We start from the raw sequence: 19,908 nt of genomic DNA, 5'->3' as shown, positions 1-19,908 counted from the left end.
TTTATAATAGTAAATGATCATGTGTTGTGTTCTGTTGTGTGGCAGTTCACTTTTTCCTCCCTACTTATGCTTCATTCAAACAGCTAGGCCATGCCATGTTCACAGCCTAGAGGAGGAATGAGACCAGGCATAGCATAGAAACACGTGAGTCCACCCCACTTTGTTCTTCAAAAATCGAAGGATATTAGAGAAAATGAGAGGAACCCACAACCAAAGTATTTGAGAGACATTAAATGTGAGTAATAGGTTTGAGAAAAAATACAGCCTTTCCTCAGTATTTCCATAAGCCAAGAGGCAGTAGCAGACATGATGTCATTAGAGTGGTCAGACTGGTGGTACCCAGTAGTGGGAAAATGTGAAACACTGTAAGTGATCACCAGCCTAACAACAGCCACCAGCACTTGAAGACCATTCATCTTTATTGAAATGGGCACTTCCCATCTCTAACACCCTGGTTGTCATTCCCACTGGCATCTGGCAAGGACTTCCTGTGAACTGCCACCAGCCATTCTTCCAGTCACTTCACAGAAAGACTCTGCACCAAGACTTTTCTTGGTCTTTGTCTCATTCACTTCCATATGAATCCCCCTAGCTGTTGCATGCAACATTCTGAAACATAATTCTAAGACTAAAAGGAGATTGAAACCCTAGACACATATAGGTCTAGAAAAAGTAGCAAAATGAGAGTCCTGTCTCCCTTCTCCTCTCTCTCACCCTCTGTGTGTGTGTGTGTGTGTATATGTATGTGTGTGGGTGTGTGTGTGTGGGTGTGTGTGTGTATATTTCTTCTGAGGTGATGGCAGCAAATGAATCAATTTAACATCCTCTTCAAAACAATAGAGTTCTTAATAGAAACCTATTACAAATAAGCAAGATTTCAGCTTTGCTGTGGAGAGAAAATGAGAGTTAATGTATTGAAACTCATCCTTTTTTCCAGGACCTCCAAGCTCTGGTAATGGTCAAAATCCACTTGACCCTCCCTACCAAACATTCTGAAATTCTTACCATTTGTCTGAGGATGGAGAAGGGATTCCTTATTTTAAATGACAGTAGTAATTACAATGATGACTTTGGCTTGGAGTTATCATTGCTTTTCCTATTCTCAACAGAGTTTCTATCAGGTATCATGTGAAATAGTTAACTTCAAGGCCAATCTTAGGAGTACACACTCATTTACAATGCATGAGAACCAAAGACTTATGGTAGACAAAGATATTGTCCTATCTCATCTCTTTAAATACAAACATATCTCAGATATTCTACTTCTGCAAGTGTTTTCTCTGTGAAAATCTTTTCTTTGTGAAAGGCTAGAGTACCTCCATTTTTCCACCTCTAATCTCCTAATCATAAGACCTCGGAAGGAGACAAATGAGAATGAACTATCTGCTCTAGTCTTACTCACATAAGCAAGAAAAGTCTACTATTGCTCATTCACTGTTCTTATTTACTTATGAATGAATCGTATCTAAAATATTTAGTGATGGCTTCTGATCGTCAAGGTACTGAAGTATATAGAAATTGGTATATGAGTGACAAAAATTGAGTTTATTTTGTTTCCCAGGCCTAGGTTGTCTATCTAATGACAACATTTACAGTTTACCTGGACTTCTCACTGGAAATGGAATAGTTGAGTGGGAACTACTTTAGGGTTGTTTTAATTATGCTTTAAGATGAAACATAATATTTAGAAACATCCTCAAATGTAATACCACCTTGTTTTTCTCAACAATATATTCTTCTTAGTGACTGACATTTCAAACAGGCTTTCTGAATTATTTATTTTCATTTTAATAAAGCAAAACTACAGGTAAATGTTTTGCCAGATGACTTTCGTGTACTTATGTTCTAACATACCATGTTTGGCACCAAAAGATCTTAGAAACCACTATGAAAAACCATAAGATTTGAATTAGTTTCCTGACAGAAATGAACAGTTCTGTTGTATCCCTACTTGTCACTGGCTTTCTTAAACACAGAAATATTCATTTCCATAGTCTTTATGGCTTTTTGGAGAATCTCTAAGATTGGTCCCATAGCCTTGACAATTTGTTCCAACAAATCTGCTGCTGACTCAATGGGATTTTTGGAATCCTCAGTTTTTAGTGCATCCTGCAGTTTTTTCAAGGTGTCTATCATAGTGGTTTTGGAAGAATCTGGACTCCTGCTTCTCTCAGATGTGGTGACATCTGATTGCTCTTTGGTGTCTTCTGTATAGAAGTCACTTAATTGAAGATTCATGATGGGGAATTTCATCAAGTGTGAAAGAGAAGATTCCAAACTCCCAAGGATGTTACTGCTGTTTAGCGCAGAGATGATGACTGGTGTATGGGCACTTTTGAACACTTCTTTAGCTGACTGATGCAACTCCTCTACATTGGTACCCTTCTGAAACACAGAGTACATGGCCATTGCAACCTTGGAACCTAAAGACTCCTTTTGAATTTTGTCATGTTTTGCATCCACTACAGATTGCATCTCCTTAAAAATTTTGAGCATTTGCTCAAAAAAATCCTTAATGTTACTATTGTTTTTCACAGCCATCAAAAGGATTTGAGTATTCATACTGCGGTTAAACAACTCAGTCAGTGTGTTTGTGACAGAAGCAAAATCTTGTACATGAAAGAAGAACATTTTGGCAGCTTGAATCAGTCTCTCTTTATCCTTTTCTGACTCTGAAGACATCTCTTCAACAAAGAAGTTTCAGCACTGCAAAGCAAAGCAGTAATCCCAATGAAAACTAAAAGTCGATTTGGCAACCATAAAAAACTGAAAGTATAGTCTAAATATGAGGATAACTCCTGCCAAGTGCAGGAAAGCTATACAAACATTAAAACAAAAATGATACTTTGCTTCAATAAAAAAAATCACAAAAATAATTAAAACAGAGTAGAACAGGGTTTTATCACTGAATTTATACCACATATCAAATACTGTATGCTGGATCCCAAATATATGGATAGATTCACATACTGAATTACACTACACTCAAGGATATTACCCTTGATAACTATTCAGTGTAGTGAAAAATATTGGATAAATCTTTACAAATTACATAGAGGGTCTCTGGTTCCAGTTAAGGTAGACTAAGCACACTCCATCCAATCTTTCCTACTGATTACAACTAAAAATCTGAACTGAATATATAAAATCCCTATCAGATAATGCTGAAAGCTAGATGACAAAAGACCAAGGAAGTAGGGAGTACGGCATTGAAAGGACAACAAAGCAATGAAGCTCTCTGACTTTTTGTTTGAGGGTGGGTGTTTTGTTGTCGTTGTTGTTGTTTGTCTTTTCCTCCTTCCTATATATCCCACCTTGGGCTCTAGGACCACCTGGAATTAGAACTTTGAACATGCCCAAACAGGGAGAGCTCCAAAAAAAACCTACTCTGCCTAGCAAATCAGGAGCAGGGGCCTCTGCCGGGTAGATCCCTTTTGATCTAGTTGCCGGCAGCAAAATGGTAGCCCCCCACCCCCACCGACCTAGCCCTCTGTCTGCCCTCAACTAGTCATGAGCAGGAGGCAGCCCCAAACACTTCTGACTTCAAGTGCTAGGAAGTAACAGCAATGCCACCCACCCCCATCCCCTACTCCCCACCCCACCCCCACACACATCTCACAAGCACAGCAGAGGTCAGTCAGTCCTTTGCCCCCGCTCCTGCCAACTGGCAGTGAAAAGGCTGTCCTTATGGGGTGGACCCCTTTTCACTCTTCCCACTCTACCCTGGGCAGAAGCAACTGTCATGCAGGGATGGTGGTAGTGATCTTGCAGGCTCCTTTCTCTCACTGCTTTGCCCCAAGATGAGAACCAGTTGCAATGGGAAGAGCTGAAACTGTTTTCCAGCCAGAACACCAGGAAAGGGGACCCCTGGGAATCAAATAGTGGGTGGCAGACCACAGAAAGAAGCAAAAATTATAACCAAAAAATAGCACTGCTGGGATTTTCAATGCACGTAGATGCAATGTATATGACAATTACATCATAAAGGAGAGAGGGTAAGGAGACTTATGTAGCTGAAAGACTTCTTGATTTCACTTGAAGTGATAAAATATTAATTCTAAGCAGATTGTGTGAAGTGTGGAAGTATATTATAATCTCTAGAGTAGCCACTGAAAACAGAGCAGGAAACAATGGGGCCATGGAAGCAGAGATGGGGGTGATGTGGCCCCACATGCAGGGCTGATGATGGCCACCAGAGCTGGAAGAGGCAAGGAATGGATTCTCCCTCAGAGCCCCCAGAGGGGCAAGGGCCTGCTTGACTTCAGCCTTCCAGCCTTGAGAACTCTGAGAGGGTACATTTCTGTTGTTTAAAATCACTAAGTTTGTGGTAATTTGTGATAGCAGCCCTAGGATACTAATACAGATTTTGGTCAATAGGCAAATTAAAATGAAACTTCACAATTATTTAAGTAACTACTTATATTACTCAAAAGATGGCTTGAAAAGGAAAACAGAGAAATTTTAAAAACAGAACAGAAAAACAGAAAACTAATAATAAATGTTACACTTAATCTAAGCATATCAATAGTTACATTAAATATGCATTTCTAGAACTAATAACTAAGTTTCACAAGGTTGAAAAATACAAGATCAAATGTACAAAATCAATTGTATTTCCATATATTAGCAATAAAATAAAAATCAGAAATTAAAATTAAAACAATGACTTTTACAATATCATTAAAAATATGAAATATTTATAGATAAATCTGACTAGAGAGATGAAATATCTCTACACTTAGAACTGTAAAACATTGCTGAGAAAAATTAAGGAAGACCTAAATAAATAGAAAGATATATATTGTTAATGGACCAAAACAGTCAATATTGCTAAGATGTCAGTATTCCTCAAATTAATTTATAAAAACAACACAATTCCAATAAAAAATTCCAGCAGCTTTTCTGATATATATAAAAGACAATAAATGTTCTCTTAATAGAATTAAAATAGAAGTCAACAAAGAAGATACACGAAAAACTACAAAATATTATAAATTAACACACCCTTAAATAATCAAAAAAGTCACAAAAATATAGAAAATATTTTGAACTGAATGAAAATGAAAATATATCAAAATCTGTGGGATGAAACTAAAGCAGTGCTTAGAGAGAAATCTGTAGATTAAGTGTTTATATTAGAAATGAAGATATAAAATGAATAATTTTAACTTCTATCTTAAGTTAGAAAAGAAGGTGGAAACATTCAAAGTAAGCAAAAGGAAATAAAGAGTAGAAATCAGTGAAATTCAAAACAGAAAAAATAGACAAAATCCAATAAAACTAAAAGGTGTTTCTTTGAAAAGAAAAACCAATAAAATTGTTAAACTTCAAGACAGATTGACCAAAAAAAGGAGAGAGAACACAAATTACCAACATAAAGAATGAGATGTCACTACTGACCCTACAGACATAAAAAGGATAATGAGAGAACACTATTAACAACTCTGTGTGCACAAATTCAACAATCTAAATGAAATAGACCCATTCCTTCAAAGACACAAGCTATGAAAACTCACCCAAGTAGAAACAGAAAACTTGAATAAACCTATTTTTCTTAAAGAAATTGTATCTGTAGTTAAACACCTTCTAGAAGAGAAAATTCAAGACACAGATGGTTTCAGTGGTGAATTCAAACAATCATTTAAAAAAGAATAACAATTCTATACAATATCCTCCAGAAAACAGAAAGGGAGACTAATTCATTTTTTTTTTTTTTTTTTTTTTTTTTTGAGATGGAGTCTTGCTCTGTCCCCCAGGCTGGAGTGCAGTGGCCTGATCTCGGCTCACCGCAAGCTCCGCCTCCCAGGTTTATGCCATTCTCCTGCCTCAGCCTCCCGAGTAGCTGGGACTATAGGCGCCCGCCACCATGCCTGGCTAATTTATTTTTGTATTTTTAGTAGAGACAGGGTTTCACTGTGTTAGCCAGGATGGTCTCAGTCTCCTGACCTCGTGATCCAGCCACCTCAGCCTCCCAAAGTCCACAAGAGAATATTTCTCAACTCATTTTATAAGGCTACCATTGTAGAAAAATAAGAAAACTCTAGACCAATATTCCTTAAGAACATACACATAAAAATCCTCAACAAAATATTATCAAATCCAATCCAAAAATGTATAAAAAGAATAATACATCGCACCCAATTTAAGGTGTATCCCAAAAATGTAAAGTTGGTTCAACATTAAAAAATCAAACTAAACAAGAAAAACCACATGATCACATCAGTAGATGCAGAAAAGGCATTTTTAAATATTCAATATCCATTCATAATTAAAATTCTTAGCAAACTAGGAATATAAGAAAACTTCCTTAATCATAGAGGGCTCTTACAAAGAACCACAGCTAACATAATAAGAGACTAATTGTTACCCCTCAGGACCAGGAATTAGTCAGGTATGTCCACTTTCACCAGTTCTATTTAATATCATACTGGAAATCTTAGAAAGTGACGTAGGACAAGAAAAAGAAAATATTCAAATTGAGAAGGAAGAAATAAAACTACCTCTGTTTGTAGACATGATATCTACATATAAAATCCCAAGGAATCTACACAAAAGTTCTTAGAGCTATTAGTAATTTTAGCAGATGCAAGGTCAGCATTCAAATATCCACTGTTTTCTATTCACTAGGAATGAACAATAGGGAACCAATCATTTTTATAAGTATCATTTATAATACTCTCTCAATAAAATCTTAAATATAAACCTAAGAATATATGTGCATAATCTGTGCACTAAGATTTTAAAAAAATTCTGAAGTAAAAAAAAAAATCAAAGAAAATGTAAGTAAATGGAGAGACAAACTCTGTCCATGAATTGAAAGACCCTATAAAGCAAAGATGTCAACTCAAACTCTGTCCATGGATTGGAAGACTTATGTAGTTAAGATGTCAATTTTTCCCAAATTGCTCCACAGAATTAATGCAATCACAATAAAAATGCCATCAAGATTCTTTATAGATATAGAACAGTGAATTCTAGAATATATATGTAAATGTAAAGGAACAAGAATAGACAAAGATTTTTCTAAAGGAACAGCTAGAAGACTCATACAATCTAATATTAAGATATACTACAGTAATTGAGACAGTATGGTATTGGTGATGTGATATGTAGATGAACGTAACAGAATAGAAAGTCTAGAAAAAGACCCACAAATGTGGTCAATTGATTTTTTTTTTTTTTTGAGATGGAGTCTTCCTCTGTCACCAGGCTGGAGTGCAGTGGCACGATCTCAGCTCACTGCAACCTCCACCCCCGCCCCTCCGGATTCAAGCAATTCCCCTGCCTCAGCCTCCCAAGTAGCTGGGACTACAGGTGCGCACCACCACACCTGGCTAATTTTTTTGTATTTTAGTATAGACGGGGTTTCACCATGTTGGCCAGAATGGTCTCGATCTCCTGACCTCGTGATCTGCCCACCTTGGCCTCCCAAAGTTCTGGGATTACAGGCATGAGCCACCATGCCTGGCCGGTCAGTTGATTTTTAACAAAGATGCAAAGGCAATTTAATATAGAACGTTTAGGTGTTTTCACCGTAGAAGAAAACACAGGCAGTACCATTTAGGATATAGGTATGGGCAGAGACTTCACGACAAAAATGCCAAAAACAATTGAAACAAAAGCCAAAATTGACAAATGGGATCTAATTAAACTAAAGAGCTTCTGCACAGCAACAGAAATTATCATCAGAGTGAACAGGCAACTTACAGAATGGGAGAAATTTTTTGCAATCTACCTACCTGATAAAGGTCTAATATCCATAATTTACAGGGAACTTAAATTTACAACCCCATCAAAAAGTGAGCAAAGGATATGAACAGACACTTCTCAAAAGAAGACCTCTACACGACCAACAAATGTATGAAAAAAAAAAAAAGCTCAACATCACTGATCATCAGAGAAATACCAGTGAGATACCATCTCATGCCAGTCAGAATGGAGATTATTAAAAAGTCAACAATAGATGCTGGCAAGGGTGTGGAGAAATAGGAATGCTTTTACCCTGTTAGCGGGAATGTAAATTAGTTCAACCACTGTGGAAGACAGTATGGCAATTCCTCAAGGATACAGAACCAGAAATACTATTTGACCCATCAATCCCATTATTGTGTATATACCCAAAGGATTATAAATCACACTACTATAAAGACACATGCACATGTATGTTTATTGCAGCACTATTTATAATAGCAAAGACTTGGAACCAACCCAAATGCCCATGAATGATAGACTGGATAAAGAAAATGTGGCACATATACACCATGGAATACTATGCAGCCATAAAAAGGAATGAGATCATGTCCTTTGCAGGGACATGGATGAAGCTAGAAGCCATCATCCTCAGCAAACTACCACAGGAACAGAAAACCAAACACTGCGTGTTGTCACTCATAAGTGCGAGTTGAGCAATGAGAACACATGAACACAGACAGGGAAACAACACACACCAGGGCCAGTTAGGGAGTGGGGGGTGAGGGGAGGGAACTTAAAGGATGGGTCAATAGGTACAGCAAACCACCATGGCATGTGTATACCTACGTAACAAACCTGCACATTCTGCACATGTATCCTTTTTTTTTTTTTAGAAGAAATAAAGAAAAACATACACAAAAAAGAAATAACAACAAAAAAAGAAAGTTTAGCGTTTTTCAACGAATGGTGCTGGAAAAGCCTGATACCCATATGCAAAGACATAAAGCTTGATTTTATGTCATACCATATACATACATAAATTAACTCAAAATGGGACATGAATATAAAAACACAAAACCATAAAACAGAAGAAAATCTTGTAATTTTTGGTTAGCTGATTAGTCCTTTGATATGTATGATACCAAAAGTATATCCATTAAAGAAAAAATGATAAATTGGCCGGGTATGGTGGCTCATATATTGTTAGATTTATATTTAAGTATTTATATTTAAGTATTTTATTTTAGTGTAATCCCAACACTTTGGGAGACCAAGGCAGGCAGATCACTTAAGGCCAGGAGTTGGAGACCAGCCTGCCCAACATGGCAAAACCCCGTCTCTACTAAAAAGTACAAAAATCAGCTGGGTGTGGCACACATCTGTAATCCCGGCTACTTGGGAGGCTGAGACACGAGAATCACTTGAACCTGGGAGGCAGGGGATGCAGTGAGCCAAGATGGCACCACTGCACTCCAGCCTGCGCAACAGAGTGAGACTCTGTCTCAAAAAAAAGATAAAAGAAAAGAAAAGAAAAAGAAAATGTAAAGACCTGATCAGCAATTTCAAATGTCGCAAGTATGATAAACATTGTAAATTATTATGTTTACTCATTACAATGCCATTGGCAATGCTAGAAAAGCAATTTTGCAAGAGGCAGGAATATGTGCAGAAGCTAGATTATAAATACTGGAAAATTGATGGAGAAAATGAAGTAGAGGCAATGCATGTACACTACCCAATTGGGAAGTCTAACTGTGAAAAGAGAGATAAAGGAGGCTATTGGGTCAAAAAGGTGATTATTTTTAGGTTTGCTTGATTTTTTTTTAAGAGCAACATTCATAAGTGCTGGCGAATTGTTGAAACAATCATAACTGAACCAGGCAGGTTATTCAGGATCATGGAATATATGCTTTTTGAGCAGAGTTTTTTAGGAAAAGAAGGGGATGAGCTTTAGAATAAAGGGGAAAATAAAGCATTCTAAATAAAAGAAACTATCAAGTGAGAGCTACATGCAGATAAGTTTGGAGATATTATTGCTTTCACTCTCATTTCCCACCACTGTCAATCCAGCAGTGAAACTTGTCAAATCAGCCTTCCTGATTCCCTAAAACCACCCTGACTCCAAGATCTACACTAAGAAAATTTGCCTCCTTCCTACAGTTCAGTTCTGACTATTGATTTGATGGCAATACTGGCTTTAGTAGTCAAGAAAGATTTAAGAAGTTCAAGTTTTCAACCTGAGAAACTGATTGCAGAAAAAAGAAGTTCAAGTTGATGAGGGGGCTCCGTATGAAGTCAATATTGCTTCTAGTTTTTCTCTAATAATTCTTTTGCGTTGTTACTGTTTATCCCTAATTTTGGCAACTCCACTTAGGCTACTATGTGGTAGGAGAGAAAGGAGTGGATGAGTAGGCAATAAATGTTAAGAAGGGTAGAAATAGGAGAGAAACAAACACCTTAGGAACAAGTGGGTTAAATGGTACTCTTCAACAATAGCCTCTTCAGAAACAAAACGCAACTGTTTTAAGACAGGGTAAGAGACAGACATATTTTTTCTAGATACTGTAGGTAATGGGATTGGTGACTCATGCTTTATTGTCCATACTTACTAATCAAGTTTACATAATGTACCCTTCCTGAAATCCAAACCTCCAAATATTGCCCCATAATAAAAAGAAATTTTTTAATGGTTCACTATTACCTACAGAATGAAATACAATTTCCTAGCATGACATTTAAGGCTATCTACAAACTGTTTTCAATTTTCCATGACTTACGTTCCCTTAACTGCTCCCACTTACACCTTGTATCACCAGCATGGCGGATTTTGTTCCCTGAAAATGTTCTACAATTTTGCTCTCAGTGTTTCCTCCATCTGTATTATCTCCTCTATACCGCCATCCTCCCCAAACATCTGTTAAAATCCTACTTAACATCCATACCTAGTTCAGATACACTGGCCACACGTCCATACATGGTGGGGCCCTGGATACATCAAGGCAAGATGATCCACTGGGACAAAAGTAGAAAAGTGACCCCACTTAGCCCTTCTTTAGGATCACTGGGCAGCATCTTTAGATTTTAAGGTCTCCTGTCTGGCATTTTGATTCTGTATCCTGTACCCACCCATTCTCCTCTCCCCTCCACCAGGAGATACTGTTGTTAATATATGAATAGCTACCATTTCATAAGATTTTGCCACATATCAGCCACTATGGCAATTACTTTATAAACATTATCCCATTTAAACCTTCTGAAAATCCATAAATTATTAACTAATACTCATATTACACCAATGGGAATACTTAGAGAGGCTAAGTGACTTTCTTAGGGTTACATGACCAGTAAGTGGTACTTGGAGTACACAAAACCAGGACTGTCTGAGGGTAAAGCCTGCTGTCTTTCATTAAGTTACACTGGGGCTGAGTGATTTCCCTGTGACTCAGGTGTCTTTGCTGCGGAGGAATTAACAGGTCTGAAGACAGAAGCCGGAAGAAGCAGCAGGGAAAACTCTGATCTGAGCTTTCGGAGAAAAGACTCGAGTTGGACTTCAAGGTTTTTATACTGTCAAGACAATTCACCAACATAGGAAGAGAAAGAGTGATAAAGAGGAGAACTCCTAGCTGGAAAGAAAAGAAAAAAAAAATTGGATGCAAGTAACTGCATTTATATCTCTTGAGAATTTAAATAATCAGCAACAGTGAGAGGTACAAATGCAACAGAAGCTAACAGAAACTTAATATCTGGAACAGTTGACAAGATAAAACCCCAAAATCTGAGAGCTGCAATCAAAGAGCCATCTTCTCTACTGAATTGAATTAGCTCAGTTATATAGCACTTCTCAAAAATAAAAAGTCCATTAAAGAACAGAAATTTTAAAATAAGTTTTACACACTATTAGTCTTTCAATTTATATAACTTAATACCATAGACTAAGTTTTTATCAATAGGAGATAAAAGAATCCTGAGGTCCAAGCCACATAGAAATAGCCTATAAACCAGACAGGCAGAGGGACCCAGCAGAGACCAGCAAAGTCTGTAAGTCATCACATTCCACCAGAAATATCCAGAGGAAACCAGATGAAAAAGCACGTTAACAATACTCCTCAACAACTGCTGGGACCACGGAACTCAGAAACACAGCAAGGTAAGCAACGTGGATATTTCTATTGATATAATACTCTGTTTCTCAATAGGAGGAGGAATTTGAAACAGGCCGTCAGTCTTGAATCCTAACCATAAATAAAATAAAGTAAAAAAAGCAGCTTTGTTATAAGAGGATCCCATGACACGTTCCTTGTGATTTGGAAGGAACCTTCCCTGGTGCCTTCTCTGAAGACAGCAGAGAAGGAAGAAAATTAACAATTTCTAGGACTGATTAAGTCAGAGTGGAAGAGAAGCAGTAAAGACATCAATTTTAAGAAGGATTAAGGATAAAATGATACCTATGTGAATGTGTGAAGTTTATATGCATAGTACCATTTCCTTTTATGTCATTAATATTAATATAGGCACTCAGAACCTATCTGCAAAAGGATGAATGTGGAATCTAATACTGGTAAATGTATAGTACTTGTACTCTTTCATAAATTATGTTCTATCTAAATATCTCTGAGCATTTTCTGTGTGTCTCCAAACAGGCCGTTATCATCTTGAGGGCAAGGAACACTGTCTTTTTCAAATGCCTCAAGGGATACAGTAGAGGTTTCACCAGTGAACACTTGATAAATGCTGATGAATGACTTTAATATTCTTCTTTCTGCTCAGAAACATTTTTTAAAAGAATTTATATCAGAAAGTATATCATCACATCATGAGCAATTTTTGTTTTAATTAAAGGCCACAGTTTTTATTTGAATTAAAGGAGACTCAGAACTAGTTAGAAGCTGTTATTTTCTCCTGAAAAGCTCCTGATTTTACCTATACCCTATTTCCACACTCCCAAATAAGGGAACTGTGCATGATGGCAAAACCCCATTTGGACAGTGAAGAAAAGTGACAGCAAGAAGAAACGTAAAACCTCAGAGAGCACTAATGACTAAACATCAGAGGTTTAGACGGGCTCATATTTTCCTTTCTTTCTTTTTTAATTGTTATTATAAGAAAAGTTCAAACATACACAGAGGTGGAGACAATAATATAATAAACTCCCATGTACCCATAACTCAGCTTTAAAAATTATCAAAACAAGGCCAATCTTTTTTCCTCTGTAACCCTACCCCACTATTCTTTCCAGATGATTTGCGAGCAAATCTCAGAGACCATTTCATTTCATTGTAAACATTTTCAGTTTGTATTTCCAAACAGGCAAGAACTTCTCTTTTTGAAATTTAACCTTACACTTCGCAAATCAATAATATTTAAGCAGGACTATCTCTGGCTTGGAAAGATACCAGCACTATGCTTAGTGTCTGGATGACGGAATCATTCACACCCTAAACCTCCGCAACACACAGTATAGTCAGGCAACAAACTTGCATATGAACCTCCTGAATCTAAAATAAAAATTGTAAAAAATTTACAGCAGGATACCCAGTATCCTACTCTAAAACTTTATTTGGGGTAGCACAGAAAAAGCTTTTGGAATGCAGTTTACGATACAGATCAAAAGTAATAAAAATTTAATTCCCATTACTTATGCCACTAATTATGTAATTCTTCTAGGTATTTATGCTGAGGAAATAATCCAGATAATGGAGTAAAAAAAATCTGTGGGTATCATGATGCTTATTAGAATATTATTTGTGATAGTGAAACAATTTTGGATTTATTAAACTACGGTAAAGATAGGGAATAGTATATGCAACCAATAAAATATTTTTAAAACTATAAATAGGGTAAAGTGTTAAGTAAATTAATATGATGAATTTTACTTATACTATTATGATAAATTTATAAAGATACTTATGCATATAAACAAATTTTGAAAAGGAATAACAAAAATCAAAAATAAAATGGTAGGTTTATGGGTGTTTTTTCTCCTCTATTTAAAAAAGTTTATATATTACTGGTAATAAGTATATATTAAAAAATTATTTGTTTTACCAAACCATTCACTTTTAATTTCTCCATAATATACCATCTATCAAAGCACAAATCATATATTGCATTATCCATGAAGCTTTCTCTAATCATCTTGATATTAATTTCTAAGTTCACTAGCACTTGACAGTCAACGCACTACTGTTATTCACGAAGTATCCTAAAAAGTTTTATTTGAACATATGACGATCAATACATTTTCATTTTGTAAGGTGGCTCCTTTTCTGAAAAACTAAAACAACTGTATGGTGTCATTAAATAAACCTTAACTTTTAGATACAATTATCAGTATATTTCTACCATATCTTATATGCTCTTTAATCTTAAATGTTGACTTCTCAATTCAAAAAAAGTGACAAGGTTAGGTGCAGTAAGCATCCATCTCAAGCTAACCTCTGTCTCTATTTTCATTTCATAAGGTGTGCTGATCAATGGCATCAGCACTTTCAGATGTTTTTGTCATTTTTTAATAAAATAACAAGTCAAAAGTTTCCAGACTTTGTTTTAGCAACAGAACTCTGTCATCAAATAAAATTTTACCCACCCAGATCCCAAATGTGAAGAGCAAGAGAAAGCACAGCTGCTCCAGTCCAGCAAAGGCCCAGGTGAAAAACGAGAGTCCCAGAGACCAAGAGCTCCACCTGCTGGCTGGCAGTTCCCCAGCAGTTGCTCCAGGGCACTACAGAGCCCATTTCATGGATAACTACAGTAAAATATTCAAATAATAGCATAAACTCTGTACAAAAGTGGATGGTAATTCCCCAAGTGCAATTTTTCACTGACAGGAAGCACCATCATGTGATAATTCAAATTATGTAAAAGTTCAAACTTACCATAGAATGGGTGTAACCAGAGCTGGATTAAATATACTACTTGCTGCTGGTGCCACAATCTCTGAAAGTGACAGGTCGTCACTGAAAATGGAATAAGATGGAGAAAATATATGGCACAGAACTCCTCTCGGGCACAATATTATGGGTTGTTTGTAAAATATCACTTGAAGCTTGCATGAGTAACAACTCTGACCTTTAAGAAGGGTGACTCCAAGTAATTGCAAGGCTTTTGTTTTGCTGAGTGGAGTTACCGCTTTGGGAGTCAGAACTAAATTGTTAAGAGCAATAATGAAAATACTGCACCCTGCCAACTATGGTTCTCCATGTGGTGCCCAACCTCTCCTCAACTGTCAAGCACATATTTAAGAATATCTACTTGAAAGCTTACAAATTGTTAACCTTACTAGATGACTAAATGTTTCCATATGGCCACAGTGCCAATATATTATATATTAAAGTATGGGTTGTTTAAAACAGATTTGCACAAGTCAAATACCAACTATACCTTTAATTTTGTACGACATATTACTTTCAACTTGACATTATAGTTACAAATCTGTCTTAACTTCCTAACTAGATTAGAAATTCCAAAAAAGCAAGGACCATGTCTTTTTCACCTTTGTATGGTTTGCAGAGTGGTGCTAGCATATGACCTTACACGTGGTAAGTACTAACATACTAGACGAATTGTTAATGAATTAACAATTGCCTTCTTCACTAAGCTCTTCAAACTTCACCTATCCAAAACACAATTCAATGGTTTCACCTTCAATCCCCACCTCTCCTCTTCCTAATTGCCCAGTGCTCCTTATCTCATTTGGGGTGTAGAAATAACCTGGAGCTGTATTCAGAGCTGGAGCTCAGACATACCTGAGCAGGTGTGGTGGCAGGCCTGCTGAAGATATGTTAGCAGAAGAAAACCCTCCCCACTTCCTACCCTTAGGAAAAAAGCTAGGAAGGTAAGTCTGACTCAGAATAAAAGTCCTTTTTCATTATAAGGGAAACAATTCTTAGCACATCATAACGTTTCTTAGCCAAACTTGTTATTGGAACAAAGTCATGAACTGATATCTAGATCCTATGAAGAAGAGTGTAAGAGTGCAAGTGCAAGAGCATGACTACTTAAAAGGAGGAAACACATTAGTAGTTGAAAACATACAGTGTCTTACACTTTGATTTCTAGTAAGACTGAACTTTTCCCACCATTTTATTAGACACTATTTTTTTGTACTCTGTTCAGGGTTGTTTGCTCATTTATATATTAGATTGTCACTGCATTTTAAAAATAATAACAGTACTTTTTTTGCATTTTCCCCAGCTTGTTTTCAGTTCTTTTTACATTGGCCATCTTTATTAGTCAAATTTTTGCATGTGATTTTTTTTTTCATTGGTTTTAGGCTTATAAAGTCCTTCTCCATACAGATATTTGAAAATTATCCATTTTCTTCTAGCTATTATTTAATTTTCTACATTATGACACTACCAACGTTGTTATTATTTTTTAACTCCAAAGTCTAGCCCATGACTCAGAACCATTTATGGAGTAATAATTTTGATTATTATTGATTTGAGAGTCTACAATTTATTATTATTAAATGGATAGAAGAGTCTGCTTTGGGGACTAATTTGTTCCATTAATTCACTGACTCTTGTTCCTGTACCATACTGTTTACTCTTTTGTTTTTATGGTGTTTTAATACTGGGGGGAGAAGAGTTCTATTTTTTTTTTCCTGAAAAAAATAAGGCTCACCTGTTCAGTCTTTCAGAAACATTCTACGATTAATTTGTGAAGTTGTGCTAAAAAAATGAGTTAACCGAAAAGGAGCCGACCACTTGGAAGCATTCTGCCTCCCATCCAGGAGGAAGGTTCATTTCTCCATTTGTTTATCTTGAGGTAGATAAAACCACCCACCTTTTCTGGAAACTATGCCTTCATATAATGGCATATGATAGCTGCTAGAGATATTTTCAACTTTTTCAGGATAAGGAAACTCCTCTCGCCTAACTGTCTGAAGAGGAATATAGCTAATTTTCTTCTGTCAGTCAGAAACTAGAGTTTTCACTTCATAATGAGATCTGAAAACCGGGAGTCAAAAAAGACAAACATTTAATGGAAAATTACTAGAAGAAAAAATAAAATTCAAAGTCCAAATCTGTGCTTATCAAATTACAGTTTGCAACCCATTGTGTGTTTAAAGAATATTTACTGGATCCTCAACAAGCAATTTATTTAAAGGGAATTGGATTAGAGATTTTCTAAGTATTGTTTTGTGGAAATGTGTGTCTGTTACACATGTGCCTGCCTGTATATATGTGCATGTGTGCTGGATTTGAATCAAGGATAAAAATGAATTTCTGACCATGGTAGTTTATTTTGCCAGGAGGTTCCAGTGCATTTTTCTAAATCTAACAACATACATGGTTATTTATGTTTCTAAACAATTTCAGAAAAATTTTCCCTTTTCCGTTTCCAAATTATATCCATATGATTTGGAGGATAGGTTATTTTCAGGTTTACTTTCTTGAAAGAAAAACATCTTCATTCCTTCATTCCATGCTTCTGAGGTTCCCCTTAAGCAGAATAAGAACTGTGGTGCTAGAAGACATAGGGTCCAAGTTAATTACGATGTTGTTTACTTAAAAAGAGACTGTGCCAGATTCCACATGGATATGCATAGAGAACTCCATTTTTTCTCTCTTTTCTCTCGAGTTTAATTTTTTAAAAAAGTGCCAGCCACATAGAAAGGCTACTCAAAGTATGCATATTGAGTAGCATCGTGCTCTTACTGGCTCAAATTTAGATTTTTCACCCAAATAAACACAGAAGAACATGACTGTTTTCTCTAAATGGTACCATGGGCCAAAAGAACAAATGCTGAAGTCTCCTGTCAAGTTATTTTATTCATTCTATGATGTACTTTCACTACTTTTTTTTTTTTTTTTTTGAGACAGTCTCACTGTGTTGCCTAGGCTGGAGTGCAGTGGCACCATCTTGGCTCCCTGCAACCTCCACCTCCGGTTCAAGTGATTCTCCTGCCTCAGTCTCCAGAGTAGCTGGGATTACAGGCGTGCACCACCACGCCTGACTAATTTTTGTATTTATAGTTCCTACCTTCTCCTCACATGAAATTTTAATCCAAAGAGTCTTGAGTATATACTCTTATCACAAGAAAAAAATTATTTAAAGATTCTAGCATGATATATATGTTGCCTTTGGATATCCCTTAGGTTTAGAAAACAAATAACTTGCCTATAGAGAAATATAAAGTAATTTGAATATTTTAAGTGAAAATAACCAAGTATTGAAACACAAAAAACAGCCCTGTAAATTCAGAGAAATCAGTCGGTAGGTGTGGTCAATGTGATGACTAGGGGTTGGAGAAACTAAGGAGCACTAGTAATCAAGAGCTAAGCATTTCAAATTGGGGTCTGTTTCAAATAAAAGTTATTAAATATTACCTAGAAATAATCATGCTTATTAATAAACAGATGCCTGATAAACATGAATATTTCCCACCACCACAAAATCTAATACCTTAATTTATCCTTCAAAGGGTTGTATTATGTTGCCTACATTTTCCATACACTGACTCCAAATTTCATAACAATAACTGTTTTAAAGAACCTGCTGAGGCTGGGCACAGTGACTCATGCCTGTAATCCTAGCACTTCGGGAGGCCGAGGGGGTGGACTGCCTGAGCTCAGGAGTTGGGGACCAGCCTGGGCAACACGGTGAAACCCCGTCTCTACTAAAACACAAAAAACTAGCTGGGTATGGTGGTGTGTGCCTGTAATCCCAGCTACTCAGGAGGCTGAGGCAGGAGAATTGCTAGAACCTGGGAGGCAGAGGTTGCAGTGAGCTAAAATCACGCCACTGCACTCCAGCCTGGGTAACAGAGTGAGACTCTCTCTAAAAAAAAAAACAAAAAACTTGAGTGTTCTGAGGAATTCTCCTTACACAGCATCTTGCTTCTTTGCTATGCATGAAGAAAAAGATTTCCTAGTCCCTTCTACGCAGTTAGCAGACGTTTTTTAAGACTTTCAGTAAAAATTTACCATTTTATTTTTCAGCGATCATATTGGAAATATGGCCCAAAGTGACTTCCTCTACCCAGAGAACCCAAAGAGGCGGCAAGAAGTAAATCGTCTTCACCAACAGCTCCTTGATTGCTTATCTGACAGCTTCGATGTCACCAATAAGCTGACTGAGGTTCTAAATACGCACTTGGGGTGCAGGCTGGCCTTCATTGAGATGAAAAGAGATGGGACCATCAAAGAAAACTGTGATATCATCATCCAAGCCATTATGAAAATCCAAAAGGAATTGCAAAAGGTTGATGAAGCACTAAAAGACAAGCTAGAGCCAACCCTCTATAGAAAGCTTCAGGATATTAAGGAAAGGGAAACAGAGAAAATTGCAATAGTGCAAAAGGTTATTTCGGTCATCCTGGGAGAAGCTACATCTGCAGCCAGTGCAGTCGCTGTTAAACTTGTGGGCTCAAATATCACAACTGGCATAATTAACAAGCTGGTCACTGTGTTAGCTCAAATTGGTGCTTCTCTCCTTGGTAGTATTGGAGTTGCTGTTCTTGGCCTTGGCATAGATATGATTGTCCGTGCCATCCTGGGAGCAGTGGAAAAAACACAGCTTCAAGCAGCCATCAAAAGTTATGAGAAGCATCTGGTGGAATTCAAGTCAGCCTCAGAAAAATATAATCATGCCATTACTGAGGTCACCAATCTAGTGAAACACCAAATGAAATGAACAGCCATCTTATTTGCCACTGAAGTTTTTCTGCTTCCTTTTCAGTAACAGTGTTTGCTTCCTTGATTAGGTTCATTTTCTATAAGCTTCCAATATGGACTTAAATAGGATAAACAATTTGGAGAGGGAAATTGGGGATGCCAAGACTAGATGACTAGATGAGTTTAGAGCCAATGCCTGGATGAGTTGGTGCTAGACGCTATGAGGTAAAAAAAAATTATCCCACTGGATGTTTTCACACCCTGCTCTACCAGATCAACATTGGGGTAAATGCTGTCATAGAGTAGCAAGTATAGAGGTTACTTTTTCCTTTTCTAATTTCATTAAAATTCTTAAATTTTACGTTGACTGCAGAGACTTTCATTTCTACCACCAGCTTCAAACATCATTTAGTTATAAGGGGACATACTTAGTAACTTCTGCCTAGACACAAACCCTAGGCCTTCAAATGAGACAGAAATACTATCATATTTTTGACCATCAGAGTAAATCTGTTTTTCATAAACTAGAAGAGACTGAAAAATGATTTGTAACAATTTGCTTCAATTAGGACAGGAAACAGATCTATAAAAGTCT

The 19,908-nt window shown here is 36.7% G+C and overlaps 2 protein-coding genes across 6 annotated transcripts; one reads left to right on the top strand and one right to left on the bottom strand.

Moving 5' to 3' along the window:
* Positions 1–575: 575 nt before the first annotated feature.
* Positions 576–2,781, bottom strand: C11H12orf60 (chromosome 11 C12orf60 homolog). Its single transcript, XM_077953675.1, has one exon. It carries the CDS (start codon positions 2,680–2,682, stop codon positions 1,948–1,950), a length of 735 nt encoding a protein of 244 aa, XP_077809801.1. The 5' UTR covers positions 2,683–2,781; the 3' UTR covers positions 576–1,947.
* Positions 2,782–10,132: 7,351 nt separating this feature from the next.
* SMCO3 (single-pass membrane protein with coiled-coil domains 3) lies at positions 10,133–19,672 on the top strand. 5 transcript variants are annotated; one of them, XM_077952500.1, is made up of 3 exons: positions 10,133–11,839; positions 15,370–15,526; positions 18,639–19,672. In XM_077952500.1, the coding sequence occupies exons 2-3, from the start codon at positions 15,471–15,473 to the stop codon at positions 19,330–19,332; spliced, it is 750 nt and encodes a 249-aa protein (XP_077808626.1). In that variant the 5' UTR covers positions 10,133–11,839; positions 15,370–15,470; the 3' UTR covers positions 19,333–19,672.
* The last annotated feature ends 236 nt before the right edge of the window (positions 19,673–19,908 follow it).

This window comes from Macaca mulatta, chromosome 11 (genome assembly GCF_049350105.2).
Source record: "Macaca mulatta isolate MMU2019108-1 chromosome 11, T2T-MMU8v2.0, whole genome shotgun sequence".
Classification (NCBI taxonomy): domain Eukaryota; kingdom Metazoa; phylum Chordata; class Mammalia; order Primates; family Cercopithecidae; genus Macaca; species Macaca mulatta.
The sequence above is the reverse complement of the archived record's forward strand: the minus strand, read 5'-3'. Positions and strand labels throughout refer to the sequence as shown.

Coding starts and splice junctions, on each gene's coding strand:
- C11H12orf60 (XM_077953675.1), bottom strand. CDS start 2,682: ATGTCTTCAGAGTCAGAAAAGGATAAAGAGAGACTGATTCAAGCTGCC.
- SMCO3 (XM_077952500.1), top strand. CDS start 15,471: ATGTTAGCAGAAGAAAACCCTCCCCACTTCCTACCCTTAGGAAAAAAG. Junction 15,527..18,638: donor TTAGGAAAAAAGCTAGGAAG/GTAAGTCTGACT, acceptor TTTATTTTTCAG/CGATCATATTGGAAATATGG.